The 13,869-nt window shown below is 36.5% G+C and overlaps 1 protein-coding gene across 2 annotated transcripts in view; it reads left to right on the top strand.

The window, feature by feature from the left end:
• The window catches only part of TXNL1 (thioredoxin like 1), a 35,102-nt gene that overhangs the window by 2,125 nt on the left and 19,108 nt on the right, over window positions 1-13,869 (top strand). For both annotated transcript variants that reach the window (XM_069568603.1, XM_069568604.1), the window contains exons 2-3: window positions 8,695-8,791; window positions 10,707-10,880. In XM_069568603.1, the coding sequence (XP_069424704.1) occupies window positions 8,695-8,791; window positions 10,707-10,880 (271 nt within the window). The remainder of the gene's footprint in view (window positions 1-8,694; window positions 8,792-10,706; window positions 10,881-13,869) is intronic.

Below are 13,869 nucleotides of genomic sequence, written 5' to 3'. Positions count from 1 at the left end.
CTTGACCATCGTGGTGGTTATTTACACTATAACTTGGAGAAATCTCCTACAAGTATCACTGTTTACGTAACAGATTTTGTTGTCCAAGATCCCCTGGAGGAGGAAATGGCACCCGCTCCAGTGTCCTTGCCGGAGCAATCCCATGGACAGAGGAGCCTGGCAGGCTACCCATGGAGTAGCAAAGAGTCGGGCACGAATTAGCGACTAAACAACAATAGACTACATAAACGTAAGGCGGTGTTTTGACTCTCAGAGCAAAAAGTGCTTCAAACCTTTTGAACATAATTCAATAAATGTTGAATATCTAAATGGTAGCATTAGGATTAGATTCATTTTAGGGGATGGAGGGAAGCAGATAGAGATGAAAACAAGAGTTATTTTGGGACTGATCTCATATGGAATTGGAAAGGGGCAGTGCATTAGATTTTAAAATGTGTCTTCCCAGTTTTGTTGGTTTTATAGTGACAGTATTCTTAATATGAGGAAATACTTATACATTTGTTAAGTCCTAGGCCAAAGGAAGAGGTGATTTTAACAACAGATCTCATTTTTAGTGCAGTTTTCTAATTCTAGTCATTGGGAGGGTTTATACTTTGGTGCCTTTATGATAAGCTCTCTTTTTCTCTTACCATAGCAGGAGGAGAAATGATAGAATTATACATAATTTATTTGACGTGAGAAAAGTTACTATCATCCCACTTTAGGCCAAGAACACAGTTTTCTCAAGCACCTATTTCTTAATTTCCTTTCCATTTCTATTTTAAGCCATATTCCTTATTCTCAATTTCCATGCTTTATCCATCTTATTAATTTTACTATGCAAATTGTTGCTCTTCTGTTTAAGGATTTCCGTGTTTCTCCAATAATATTTTTCATTTGTTTTTTTAATTGTTATATGTTACATAAGTGTGCCACTTTAGCTTTTTTAAAATGTACAGTTCAGTGGCATTAAGTACATCCACCGTGTTGTACCACCATTACCCCCATCTCCTACAAATTTTTTCCTCATCTCAGACTGAAACTGTGCACCATTAAACAGAAATTCCCATACCTTCTCTCCAGTGCCCCCAGCCCCTGGTAGCCTCTCTTCTACTTTCTGTCTCTATCAATTTGCCTATTCTTGTGACTCATTTAACGAGAAATTTATATATGTCTTTTTGTTTATGGGTTATTTTAGCATGCTCTCAAGGTTCATCCGCGTTATAGCATTTGTCCTATTTTCCTTCCTTTTTCTGTTGTGTGTATGTACTGCGTACTGTTTATTCATCTGTTGACGAATGGTTGATGGACATTTGGATGGTTCCGTCTTTTGGCTATTGTAAATAACACTGTGGTGAACATTAGTGTGCAGGGATCTCTGTTAGTCCCTGCTCTCAGTTCTTTTGGGTTATACCTGTGAGCAGAATTGCTGGATTATAATGTAATTCTGTGTATAACTTTTTGAGAAACCACCAAAGTATTTTCCACAGTGGCTGCACAAGTTTGCATTTCTACCAGCTCCGCAGAAGAGTTCCAATTTCTCTACGTATCAACTTTTAAAAAGATTTTAATAGCCATCTTAGATGGGTGTGAAGTGGTTTCTGGTGGTTTTGGTTTGCATTTCCTTGATAACTGATCATGTTGAGCATCTTTTCACAAGCTTATTAACCATTTGTCTTCATTGGAGAAATGTCTGTTGGAGTCCTTTGCCCGTTTTGAACTGGGTTATTTGTTGTTTGTCGTTGTTGTGGGTTTGTGGGAGTTCATTGTATATTGGAGACCTTAACCCTTTTTCAGGTGCATCATGTACAGATATTCTCTCCCACTGGTTGCCTCTTCAGTTTTCGATAGTGTCCTTTGATGCACAAGCAGAGTTGGAAACTGTGCTGAAGTCCCGCTCATCGGTGGTGTTTTTCTTTAGTTGTTTGTGCTTTTGGTGTCGTATCCCAGAAGTCATTGCCAAATCCAGTATCATGGATATTCCTCCCTATGTTTTCATCAAAAAATTTTCTAGTTTTAGCTCTTAAGTTTTAGGTGTGTGATCTATTTATAAGTAATTTTTATATATGGTTTAAAGTAAGGGTCCAACTTCATTCTTTTCCGTGTGGCTCTCCAGCTTTGCCAACACCATTTATTGGAAAAACTCTTTAACCCACTGACTGGCACCCTTCTCCAGTATTTTTTTAAGCAATTAAAATAATCATCACTTCTTAATACATTTAAGTTAGTCTGTATAAGGGACTTAAGCGCTTGTTGACTCCTACAATCCTCAAAATAATCTTTGGTATTATTTCCATTTTATAAACTAAAAGAAAGTTGAGTCACAAAGAGATCTGTTTAAGATATCTTGTTTAAGGTCCCATTGTTGAATGCACTGTTTGGATTGTAAAGTGCTACAGCCTAAGCAGAAGGGTGATGCAAATTTACCTCTGTATTGCATGGAGCCTGATATTTTTCAGTAAATGCTGCCTTGAATAAGCTCTGCCTGTAAAACTTTCTGATGGAGAACAGTTCAGCTCACATTCTAATATTCATTTACCTACCTGTAAAATGGGAATAATAACATGTAACCCAACCGCACTGTTCAGAGGATGGAATTATGTATGTGGATTATATACTGTGATAACTTGTTTTTGTAACTGGTATTTCCAAACTGTTACATCTTAAATATACCCAGATACACTTAAGTGATCATAAACAGTTGTTATCACTGATTAACGCCAAGTTTAAAAGGATGTATGTTTTCTTTCCCATAAAACTCAGCAATGAGTGATTTTTATCATGAATTCATGGGTGTACAACTTTTGTAGATATGTTTATCATATATTCAGTTTTCTTCAAGCAGGTTTTACTTTGTAGTTAGGTGTTACTGCTCAGCAGCAGCAGCAGCAGCAGCAGCAGCAGCAGCAGCAGCTACTGTCTAAGAAGAATGTCTGAGAATAGCTATCCTAGTGGCTCAGACGGTAAAGAATCTGCCTGCAATGCAGGAGACCCAGGTTCGATCCCTGGGTTGGAAAGATCCCCTGGAGAAGGGAATGACAACCCACTCCAGTATTCTTGCCTGGAGAATCCCCATGGACAGAGGAGCCTGGTGGGCAGCAGTCCATGGGGTCGCAGAGAGTTGGACATGACTGAGCAACCAACACAGCAACAGCAAAGAAGAATGTCTGTGTGTTAGGATGGTGAGATACAATGACTGTGGTAGTTTGTCCCAATAATACGTTACATAATAGTACTAATTATGTATTGTGAAATTGCTGTGGACTGAAGGTACTTTACCGTAATACAGGCCCAACAGTTCATACGGACCAAGCAGATAATATTAGGGAGTGATATAGGTGGCAGAAAGATAACTAGGGCTTCGTCAGGCCCTAGAGAATATATAGACATTTTTTTTAAATAAATATTTTTATTGAAGTATAGCAGGCATGCAGAAAATGTACACAAACCATTTAGGTGCATAGTTTGATAAGTTGTCGAAATGATTACACCTGTTTAACCAATACCCAGGCAGAATACCAGCGTTGCACAATCCCTCAGTATCCTCCCCCCACCCCCATCCTCCTGCAGGCTCCTGTCACTCTTGAATTCTAACACTATAAAGATGGTATCATGCAGTATATAATCTGTCTGGTGTCTTTGAAGAATGTGTAAGAAATTTTAATCTTGGCGGTTAACTTAGAAATAACCAAAACAAAGCAAAATGCACAGTGTGGGCCACTGTTTTGGAGGTTTTGGAATAGCAGTTGAGTTGGGTTTTGTGATCACATTTCAGCACTGTACTTCATTGCTTGTCTTTAAGATGAGAAATTGTGAAACCTAAATGAATTTAAAGGTTTTATAAATTACATAACATATGATACACGCTTAGTGAACGGTAGCGACTCTGTGTCCCTAATAGGATCGGTTATGACCATGCTTGTCCATTAGTAAATATAGTACATCTAGAAACAGGCATGCCTCTGAGAAAGTAGACTTTTAAAATACATCTTCAGAAAGCACGTACATTTTCCACACCCATATACCAGCTGAGTGTATTTGTACACATTACCGCTTGATATAGAGAACTGACTACTTCAGCAAGTGGGAAAGAATAGCAAGTTCTTGAAATAGAATCTGTTTGTATTATGACTAAATACAAATCTTACTTACTAAGAAGAACCCACTCCAGTGTTCTTGCCTGAGGAATCCCAGGGGCGGGGGAGCCTGGTGGGCTGCCGTCTATGGGGTCGCACAGAGTCGGACAAGACTGAAGCGACTTAGCAGCAGCAGCAGCAGCAGCGTGTTTTCAAAGAAAACTGATGTTGGATTGGCTTCAGGAGTTAACTGTTCTAGTTGTGGCCCTGCCACTAACTAACGTGTCTGATCTTGATCAAGTCATTTAACTTTTCTGGCGTCAGATGGTGGTGGTGGTTTAGTTGCTAAGTTGTGTCCGACTCTTTGCAGCCCCATGGACTGTAGCCTGCCAGACTTCTCTGTCCATGGGATTCTCCAGGCAAGATTTCTGGAGTGGGCAGCCATTTCCTTCTCCTTTCCGGCATTTGCCTCTTATCAAATAATTGTGTTCTGTTAGGTCAATTTTAAAGTTTCAGCTTTGTGAGTTTAGTTCTTACATACTGGATCTAACAGATAAGCTTTCCATCAAAGAGTTCAGAGGTGGAAAAATAGCCTTTTTTTCTTTTTTTAAATCTCTGGACTAGATGGTCCCTGGTCTCTTGCAAGTTCAAAGGTACTGAGGTTATCTACTATTTACTGCTATCTACTATTTAAGGGCTTCAAATTAAGGGCTTTGCAAAGTCAGAAAAGTACAGTCCTGAAATTTAGGCATGTTTTGGGGGCATAATGTTCTGGAGATAAGAAAGGTCCTTGAGAAATCTAGTCCCTTCCTGTTTTCCAGAGAAATGAAATGATTTGTTTGTGAGCTCAGCTAATTTTGGAAGTTTAAGTTTACTTTTAGATGCTAGTGGTAAGCAAGGACCTTATTAAAACAGCAGGTAATTTCACTTGAGTGATTATAATGTGAAAGTATGCTGCTGTAAATTTCTGTGTTCTGCGACTTATTTTGATTTTTGACTAAAGACATCATATAAGATGTTCCAACTTGTATGACGGCAAACTAAATTAAACAGGATTGAGATAAGGTTAAATTTTGAAAGGGAACATTTATTTTCAAGACAGTCATTATTTTGCAGTCTGTTTAGCTTCAGGTTAGCTCATACATGATTGATGAATGGAGTGATGATGTCCATACAAGGACGGAGATTGTGTTGGTTAATATTCTAATATTTTTCTTAGGTAGTGAAGGGCAGGAATAGGAATAGAGCCTGTAACAGGAAGGAGAAAAGCCCTCAGCCACAGAGGCAGGCTCGCTTTCAGGATCTGTTTAAGAAAGTCAAAATTAATAAAGTTAAACCTGGGCCTCAGCTCCTACCCCTGGTTCCCCAGCGGGGGTCATTCTCGTCTTGTGCTTCCTCCTGTCCCCTGCCTGGCTGGCTGCCCTGCTGGCTCCGAGCTCCCTTGTATCTGATTCTCACAGCACCTGTAATACAGCAAGCACTTCCATTTGATCGTTTTTGTACAATTTAAATGTCCCCTGGGGTAGCCTCTAGGTCTGCGGCTCCTGCCTCAGGTATTTCCTGAGTACCAGTTACTGTTTTCCGTAGGAATATGTTTACAAAGTTGCATGGGTTTAAGTGACTTAACACCAGTCTTGTTTTTCGCATAAGCCTTCTTGTTCTGAGTACATGCTTTTGCAGAAAGGAGGCTTTTTCGGGAATGAGAAACGCTGATACTGGGCGTGTGCCAGGTGTGTTCTGTGACACAGCTTGATGCTTGTGCTTCTGTGACCGCAGTTTACATGCAGCGAACACTTAATCGCCTGCTATCAGTTTATTCACTGTCATAAAAGGAAAATAACTCGTATAAACCAAAGAATACAGGAGTATAGGTAGTTTTGAAAGTCTTCCCTAAACTTTCTCTTCCTTTCCAATCCCATTTTTCAGAAGTAGTAGTTTATCATGTGACACACCTAAGTTGTAAGTATGTATTTGTATACATATATAACATGTAAATACATATATAAAGGGGTGTGTTAAATGTGGTCATAGAGAACATTTTTTGTGAGACTTAAGTTTTCTTTTGAACAGTACAAATTATCCTTATCCCCTGGTGTGAATGGGTCATAATTTTTGTTGTCGTTGAAGTATAGTTGATACATGGTATTACATAAGTTACAATGTACCATACAGTAATTCACAGTTTTTATAGATCACACTCCATTTATAGGTATTACAAAATACTGGCTCTGTTTCCTTGTGTTGTACCATATATCGTAACTTATTTTATATATTATAATTTTTAAAAATATTTTTGTTGATTGCCATTTAGATTATTTCTATTTTAAAAAAACTATTTCAGATGTTTCATTGAACTTCCTTATATGTATTATTGTGAAATTGATTGTTAAGATAGGATTGAATTTTAGAAGTAAGGTTGAATCTTAAATTGTGGTCATTTAAAGTTGGCAGATAATGACCAAACGGCCCTTCAAAAAGGATCTACCAGTGTGTACTCCCATCCATAATGTTTAAGACTGATTAAAAGCCAGTAGTATTTTGCTAACCTAAAGACAGATTTCATCAACTGTAAATGTTTGTTCCTTTAAAATTTAGTCTCAGGGCCTATAAAATTGTTGGATCCAAAAATTTATTTTCAGAAGCATCAAGTTTAGTATTTAAGAAATTAATGTTGTCTTGTTGCTGTGAGTCTTAAAGATGGCAAAAGATGAAAATGCTGATTAAAATACTAAGAATGGAAAGAGAATCACAGCTTGAGTTTGAACATTTGTGAATTTGAACATCTTGTGCTTTAGAATCTGCTTTTCCTTGCATTCCTGTCTGATAAGCTGAGATTTTTCTTAATTTTAATTTTTTGGAACTTTCATTGAAATATACATACTACACAAGGATAAATGTACAGTTCAGAGAATTTGCACAAACTGAATATACATGCATGTTTATTTAGCTTCTGGACAAATGGAACATTGCTAACCTCTCGAAATCTCTCTCATTGCCCTTATCCTATCACTAACAAAAGTGACTTGTCTTGATTTATAATACCATTGATTTATTTTACCTGTATTTGAACTGTGCATAAGTGGAATAATAGACTATACTTATTTTCTCAGTGTTATTTGTGAGGTTCATTTATGCTTTGGCACGAGGTTTTACATCAGTTGTTTTCATTGTTATATAGTATTCCAGCGCGTGATTAACTACAGTTAGTTCACTCATTCTGTTGTTGAGAGGAACTTGGGTGGTATCCAGTTTTGGGCCATTAGAAATGTTACTTCTACCAATGTTTTTTCATATGCAAACGTATGCCGATATTCTGTTTTGTACCCTGGATGTGGTCATTGGTAGGCATAAATCTTACTTTAACAGGTAATTTCAGTTTCCTTCCTTTCCTGTAAAGTGGTTATCCCCATCTACACTGTCACTAACGGGTCATTTGCTCCAAGTTCTGACAGTACTTCCTTCTTTATTGTTTTAGCTGTTTTAGTGGGAGTAGTTTTAATTTGCACATCCCTTGTTTCCTTAGTGACTGAGGAAGTCTTTTTTTGTTTACTGGCTGCTTGGATAACCTCATTTGTCCTATTCAAGAGAACCCTTTTCTTCTTTTGGATAACAGTCTTCTTATTGATTTGTAGGTGCTTTTTTACATGTTAGAGGTATAAGTCGTATGTTTGATACGTTTTACACATTTTTTTTTTTACTAGTCTGTGGTTTGTCTTTTCACCCTTTAAATGTTATCCTGATGAACAAAAGGTCTTAAGCGTAATATTTTCCAGCTTATCAAGTATATCCAAATATCAGTTCTTCCCTTTTCTCTAGTGCTTTCAGTATTTTAAGAAATAAATTTTTGCTTACTCAAGGTTTTCAAAGTATTCTCTGTATTTTTTTACCCTAAAACCGTTGTTTTACCTTTCACAATCCATCTGGAATTGATTTTTGTGTACGTTGTGAGTTAGGAGTCATTTTTTACCCCCAGGTGGATATCCATTTTGACTCAGCAGTGTTTATTGAAAAGACTGTTCTTTCTCCACTGTACTACTGTGTCAGCTTTTTCAAAAGTTAGGTTACTGTGTATGGGATGGGTCTACTTTTGAACCTTTTTTTAAAGTTGGTGAGTTTGTTTATCCTTTATACTGTTAACTTATAAAGCTTCTTGGTAGTTTTTAATATCTGGTAATGGAATTCCTTCAGCTTTGAACCCCAGACTGCCTGGGCTATCCTTGATATTTCCCTAAAAATTTTAGAATTTAAAGTTGTTAATTTCTCCAAAAAAACCTGTTAGAATTTTACATTGACTTTAAATATAAAATTGAGGAGACTTGACATCTTGACAGTATTGTTTTCCAATTAATAAGTATAGTATATTCCTATATTTATTTAGCCCTTTAATTTCTTTCAGTGAGAAGAAAACTGGAATATAACACTATTAGACTTAAAGACTTAATATAAATCTGTAGTCATTAAGGTAGTGTGATACTATTGTAAGCATTTATCTAAATAATACACTGGAAAGAGAAAGTCTAAAGACAAGATGATCAGAACTTTTTAATTTTATGTTTGAATTGCTGAAATCTTTAGAGTGTAAATTAGTACAATCTTTGGTGTTATCTTACTTACAAAGTATCTCTTACCTTTTTCACAGGTGTGGACCGTGTTTAAGGATTGCCCCAGCATTCAGTTCTATGAGTAATAAGTATCCACAGGCAGTTTTCTTGGAAGTAGATGTACATCAGTGTCAGGTAAGGCAAGAGGGCCCTTTTAAAATTTTTTTGAAAATTTACAGATTGGCTTGAGATTCACATTAATATCATCCTTTATTTATCTCTTTATGTACTAAGTACTTGTTTATTTGGAGGTAGGATGATATCTGTCTTGCAGTGGTAAATGCAGGTGTTGTTATGGCTGTATTAAGAAAAGTAGTCTGATATTAATTGCTTCTGAGTTTGTTTATATTAATATTTTTTGGATATAAAACTAATAGTATGTTGTTAAACCTAGTAGGTCACTTGGCTGTTCTGTTTTACATTTCTTTATTTTTTTGCAAATCTGGAATTATATCTTATACTGTTGACACATTGGTTGGCTAAAAAGCCATGGGAGAGAATTCTTGGTTAGAGTTTGATTTGAATTGATCATTTTATGACCTTAGCTCCAAAGCTGCATACTCAACAGAAAGTTGAAAACATTGATTGTTGCTGATTGAGCCACAGTTCGGTAGATTGCCCTGGTTACTTAGTTGGCATGGCTGTGTGACAGTTCTGCGTTTGCATATGTGTAAGTATGAAAGAGTGGTTATGCCAAAAAGGTTTTGAAGGCTTCTTGCAACACAGAAGACTACAAAAGCGTAATCTTGACTGAGGAACAGCTCTGTAGTGTTTTGTTTTTTTTTTTTTCTTCCATTGAAGCTTTTGCCTTTGATACATTTCTGGGTTGAAAAAGCAAAAATCTTAGAATGTTACATGGGTAAGCAGTTCAGGGATTTGGTGCAAACTCTTGTGTTACATGTTCATTGTTTAGTACTCTGGTCACATGCTGCTGGACAGTAGCCCTGGCCTCATATCAGTATTCTGTGTCTCTAATCTGGAAGTGCTGTCTTCTGAAGCTGTGTTGTCCTGTATGGTAAACACATGTAGTTAGTTGAAATGAGCACTTGAAATATGGCAAGTCCAAATTGAGTTGTTCTGTGAGTGTAAAATGCATATAGGATTTTGAAGGCTTAGTATGAACAAAAAAAAAGTAAAACACATCATTAACTTTTATATCGACTATATGTTAAAGTGCATATTTGGATTTACAAAACAGGTTGCTAAAATGAATTTCACTTGTTTCTCTTTACTTTTTTATTTGTGGATTCTAGAAAATTTTAAATTACATGTATAGCTCACATTTGTATATTTCTTTTGAATGGCACTGTCAGTCTTTCCCCGCCCCCCCCCCCCAACCTATGAGGCTTAGAGAAGACATCTCTGTAAACTTCATGGTTTTTTTTAAAATAGTCACACCTCTTCCTGGCATTAGAATATGCAAAAGGACATATTTATTTTACTTGTTTTCTTTACACTTCTCATGAAGAGTTTAAACCATGAATCAGTGGTTAACTAATTTTCATTTGGTGGCTAGTCTTATAATATCACGGAGTTGGAGCAGAATTTGAAAAGATACCAGTGGCAGTGTTTTTGATGGGAGACCTAGTCATTTCTGTAAGAGCAGAACTAGACGAGGATGTTTCACGGACAGAGGCACTGCTGCTGCTTCACACGTGTGCTTTTTACTAGTAGCAGGGTTTATGTTGACAGATCTCAATACCCTCCTGGGTTTCTCCATTTGAGAAATAGTCTGTGCTTATGAGAGAAGTATCTGGTTTTGTGAAGTGCAGTTTCTGTACTGGAAACCGATTGTTCTACTGAATGAATGAATGAAGCCTTTAAAACATAAAAATACGGGGCTGTTCTTCATTGTGGACATATGGGTAATATAGTTGTGACCTTTAAGAATAGGCCTAGCTCTTTTTTAAGTAACAGTTAGGAGTAAGTTATTTTACACGTTTTTAGTTCATGTTTGTGATGTTTAACTTCCATACAGATGCAAAGTGAATATTCTGGGTAATTTAAGATTAGTTTTAATTTGTAATGCTATCTAACTTGACAATTCTAGGGAACAGCTGCCACCAACAATATATCAGCAACACCTACGTTTCTGTTTTTTCGAAACAAAGTGAGAATTGATCAATATCAAGGAGCCGATGCTGTGGGACTAGAGGAAAAAATCAAGCAGCACTTAGAGAACGACCCTGGGAGCAACGAGGACACTGATATTCCGAAAGGCTATGTATGTGGTCTTAGAAGTGAAATGATGTCACTTGCATTTGTTATTATTTGGTTGAAATGAAATTTACTCTTTTCATGTTTTGTCTTTTGCTAGTTAATACTTTTCAGTAAGAACTTTCAAAATCAATTCAGTAGCTGGCTGCATTTTGTCTGTGTAATATGTATTATAACCTTACGTGTATGTGTGCTAAGTCACTTCAGTCGTGTCCAACTCTTTGTGACCCTATGGACTGTAGCCCACCAGGCTCCTCTGTCCTTTGGATTCTCCAGGCAAGAGTACTGGAGTGAGTTGCCATTCCCTTCTCCAGGGGAATCTTCCTGACCCAGGGATCAAACCCACGTCTCTTGCATCTCTTGACATTAATAGGCAGGTTCTCTACTACTAGCGCCACCTGGAAAGCCCATTATACCCTTAAGTTCCCATCATAAACTTTTCCCAAAATTTCTTCTCCTAATTTTTTTTCAAAATTTTTTCCCTCTTTTTGTTTAATACTTATTTATTTGGCTGCACCAGGTCTCAGTTGCAGCTGACAGGATCTTTAGTTGTGGCAAGTGGGATCTAGTTCCCTGACCAGGGAATGAACCTGGGCCCTCTGCATTGGGAGCGTGGAGTCTTAGCCCCTGGGCCACGGGGGAAGTCCCTCTTCTAATTTTATTTGCCACCTGTTTTTAATCTTTCTGATCTATTTTAATTGCCACTTCTAAACATTTCATTTTTACTGTTTTTCCCCCAAAAGTGAAGAAATTTGCATTGGAAAATTTTTTCACTTTTAGACAAATATGTAAAATGACACATAAATTTTAATGTATGATTATTAACATACTGAACTTCCTTTCTACCAGTTTTTAAAGTTTTCTCTCTTTTTAAATGTACCCCCTATTTTTTGGCACTCTTATTTAAAAACCCTAGTTATTGATTTTACTTTGGAACCAAATGTGACTTTAGTATTGGATATGTTTTAAAAATTTTAAGAATTATTTTAAATAATAGCTTGATGACTTAAGAATTCCAAAGTTTTTGAAAGTTTGGAATTATATATATTCATATATAATATGAATAGTTATAATTTGTATCTATCATATGAGAGCTATTTGAGAAGGAAAGTAAAATTCAAAAGTAGCTACTTCATGGTGACTGAGTTGTTTATGCAAATTAGTAAATCCTGCATACCAAAAGATATATATGTATATATATTTTTAAATTTTGCTTATTATAAAGTAAATGTATTGGCAGATTAAAAACAAATTTTTAAAAGCTGAGTGTTACCTCAAATTAAAGCTACTATACGAAAGCATGTACACCAAGTGCATTAAAACAGAACTGCCACGGGGCTGCCAGTCTTTCTGTAAGGCTCCTAAACTCATGTTGAATAAGGAGACTTTGTAGCCAGGTAAATAGGATCAGTTCTTTTTATATGTGTGAGTGGCAGGGTTGTGTCCTCAAAAAGCGCCTTTAACATGGTAGCGGCATTAGTTAAGTTAAGGAATTTTAATAACGAATGTTTATTTAAACTAGAACTGTGATATAATTTGAAATGGTAATACTCAGTTAGAAAGTGTGAGCATGTATGAGTCAGGGTTGTGACACCTTTTGGAAAATTTTAGAAATCATTTCACTTATAAACTTGTGTTTACCGCTTTATATTTTTTTCCTTTATTACTAAGGATTTTTGCATGAAGAAGTCTTAAAGGGCACAACAGTCTGGCTGCTTAACTGTAGGAATGCTCTATTGTTTACATCAGCTGAGTGTGATATCAGGGTTTGGGTTTTGGTTGGAAATAAGCAGGAAAAAATAAAGTTTTAAGAAGTACATTAAATTTACTTCAGATGTTATAAATACACTGAAAAACTGTAAAAAACAGTTTTATTTTTTCCATCAGGTGTCAATCAAGACTGCAAAAGCTTTGAACTGTAGATCTTGCAGGGGTTATTCAATGTTTAAAACTGGTAGTGTGTTCTCAGAATGTCATTGTTTTTACAACATGAATGGAAACTGCATGGAAACCTGTGTCTTAAAGTACATTTAAATAGAAACATTGCAAAAATATATTCACAGTTATAAAATAATATTGGGTTTCTTAGACTAAAGACTTTCTGTCATTAGGTTTTAACACTGAAAGGCTATATAACTACTGATTTCATACATCCTACAGTTATGAAACTCCTGATTTGACTGGAGTCAGAGTTAAAGAAATAGATATCTCTTCTAGGGAGAGTTGAAATATTGCAAAAGATGTAGAACATGATATTCAAAAGGTTAAGAATCAAAAAGATTCTTTAAGAAGGTAGTTCCTGCTGCTGCTAAGTCGCTTCAGTCATGTCCGACTCTGTGCAACCCCATAGATGGCAGCCCACCAGGCTCCTCCGTTTCTGGCAATCTCCAGGCAAGAACACTGGAGTGGGTTGCTATTTCCTTCTCCAAGAAGGCAGTATTTTTGTAAAAAAAAAAAAATGACTTTTGGTTTTTAATGTGTTTACTGAATTGGAAAAATGGCAAACATTTCTATTTTTTCCTTTCCAATATTTGCTAAGTGTACCTTCTATGGCTTCAAATAGCATGAGGGGGCTAGCTGTATCAAGTCTCCCCCTTCAGAAGTTTGCATGCTGGGCACTCTGGAATCAAACTTGTATTTTCATGTGTTTTGTTTAAGTCTTAAGGCTCATTAGTATATTTCAGTATTCTAACATCCCCTCAAATATGCAGATGACACCACCCTTACGGCAGAAAGTGAAGAGGAACTAAAAAGCCTCTTGATGAAAGTGAAAGAGGAGAGTGAAAAAGTTGGCTTAAAGCTCAACATTCAGAAAACGAAGATCATGGCATCTGGTCCCATCACTTCCTGGCAAATAGATGGGGAAACAGTGGAAACAGTGTCACACTTGATTTTTGGGGGCTCCAAAATCACTGCAGATGGTGACTGCAGCCATGAAATTAAAAGACGCTTACTCCTTGGAAGAAAAGTTATGACCAACCTAGATAGCATATTGA

This window comes from Ovis canadensis, chromosome 23, assembly GCF_042477335.2.
Source record: "Ovis canadensis isolate MfBH-ARS-UI-01 breed Bighorn chromosome 23, ARS-UI_OviCan_v2, whole genome shotgun sequence".
Lineage (NCBI taxonomy): Eukaryota > Metazoa > Chordata > Mammalia > Artiodactyla > Bovidae > Ovis > Ovis canadensis.
This window is presented reverse-complemented; position numbering and strand designations above follow the sequence as displayed.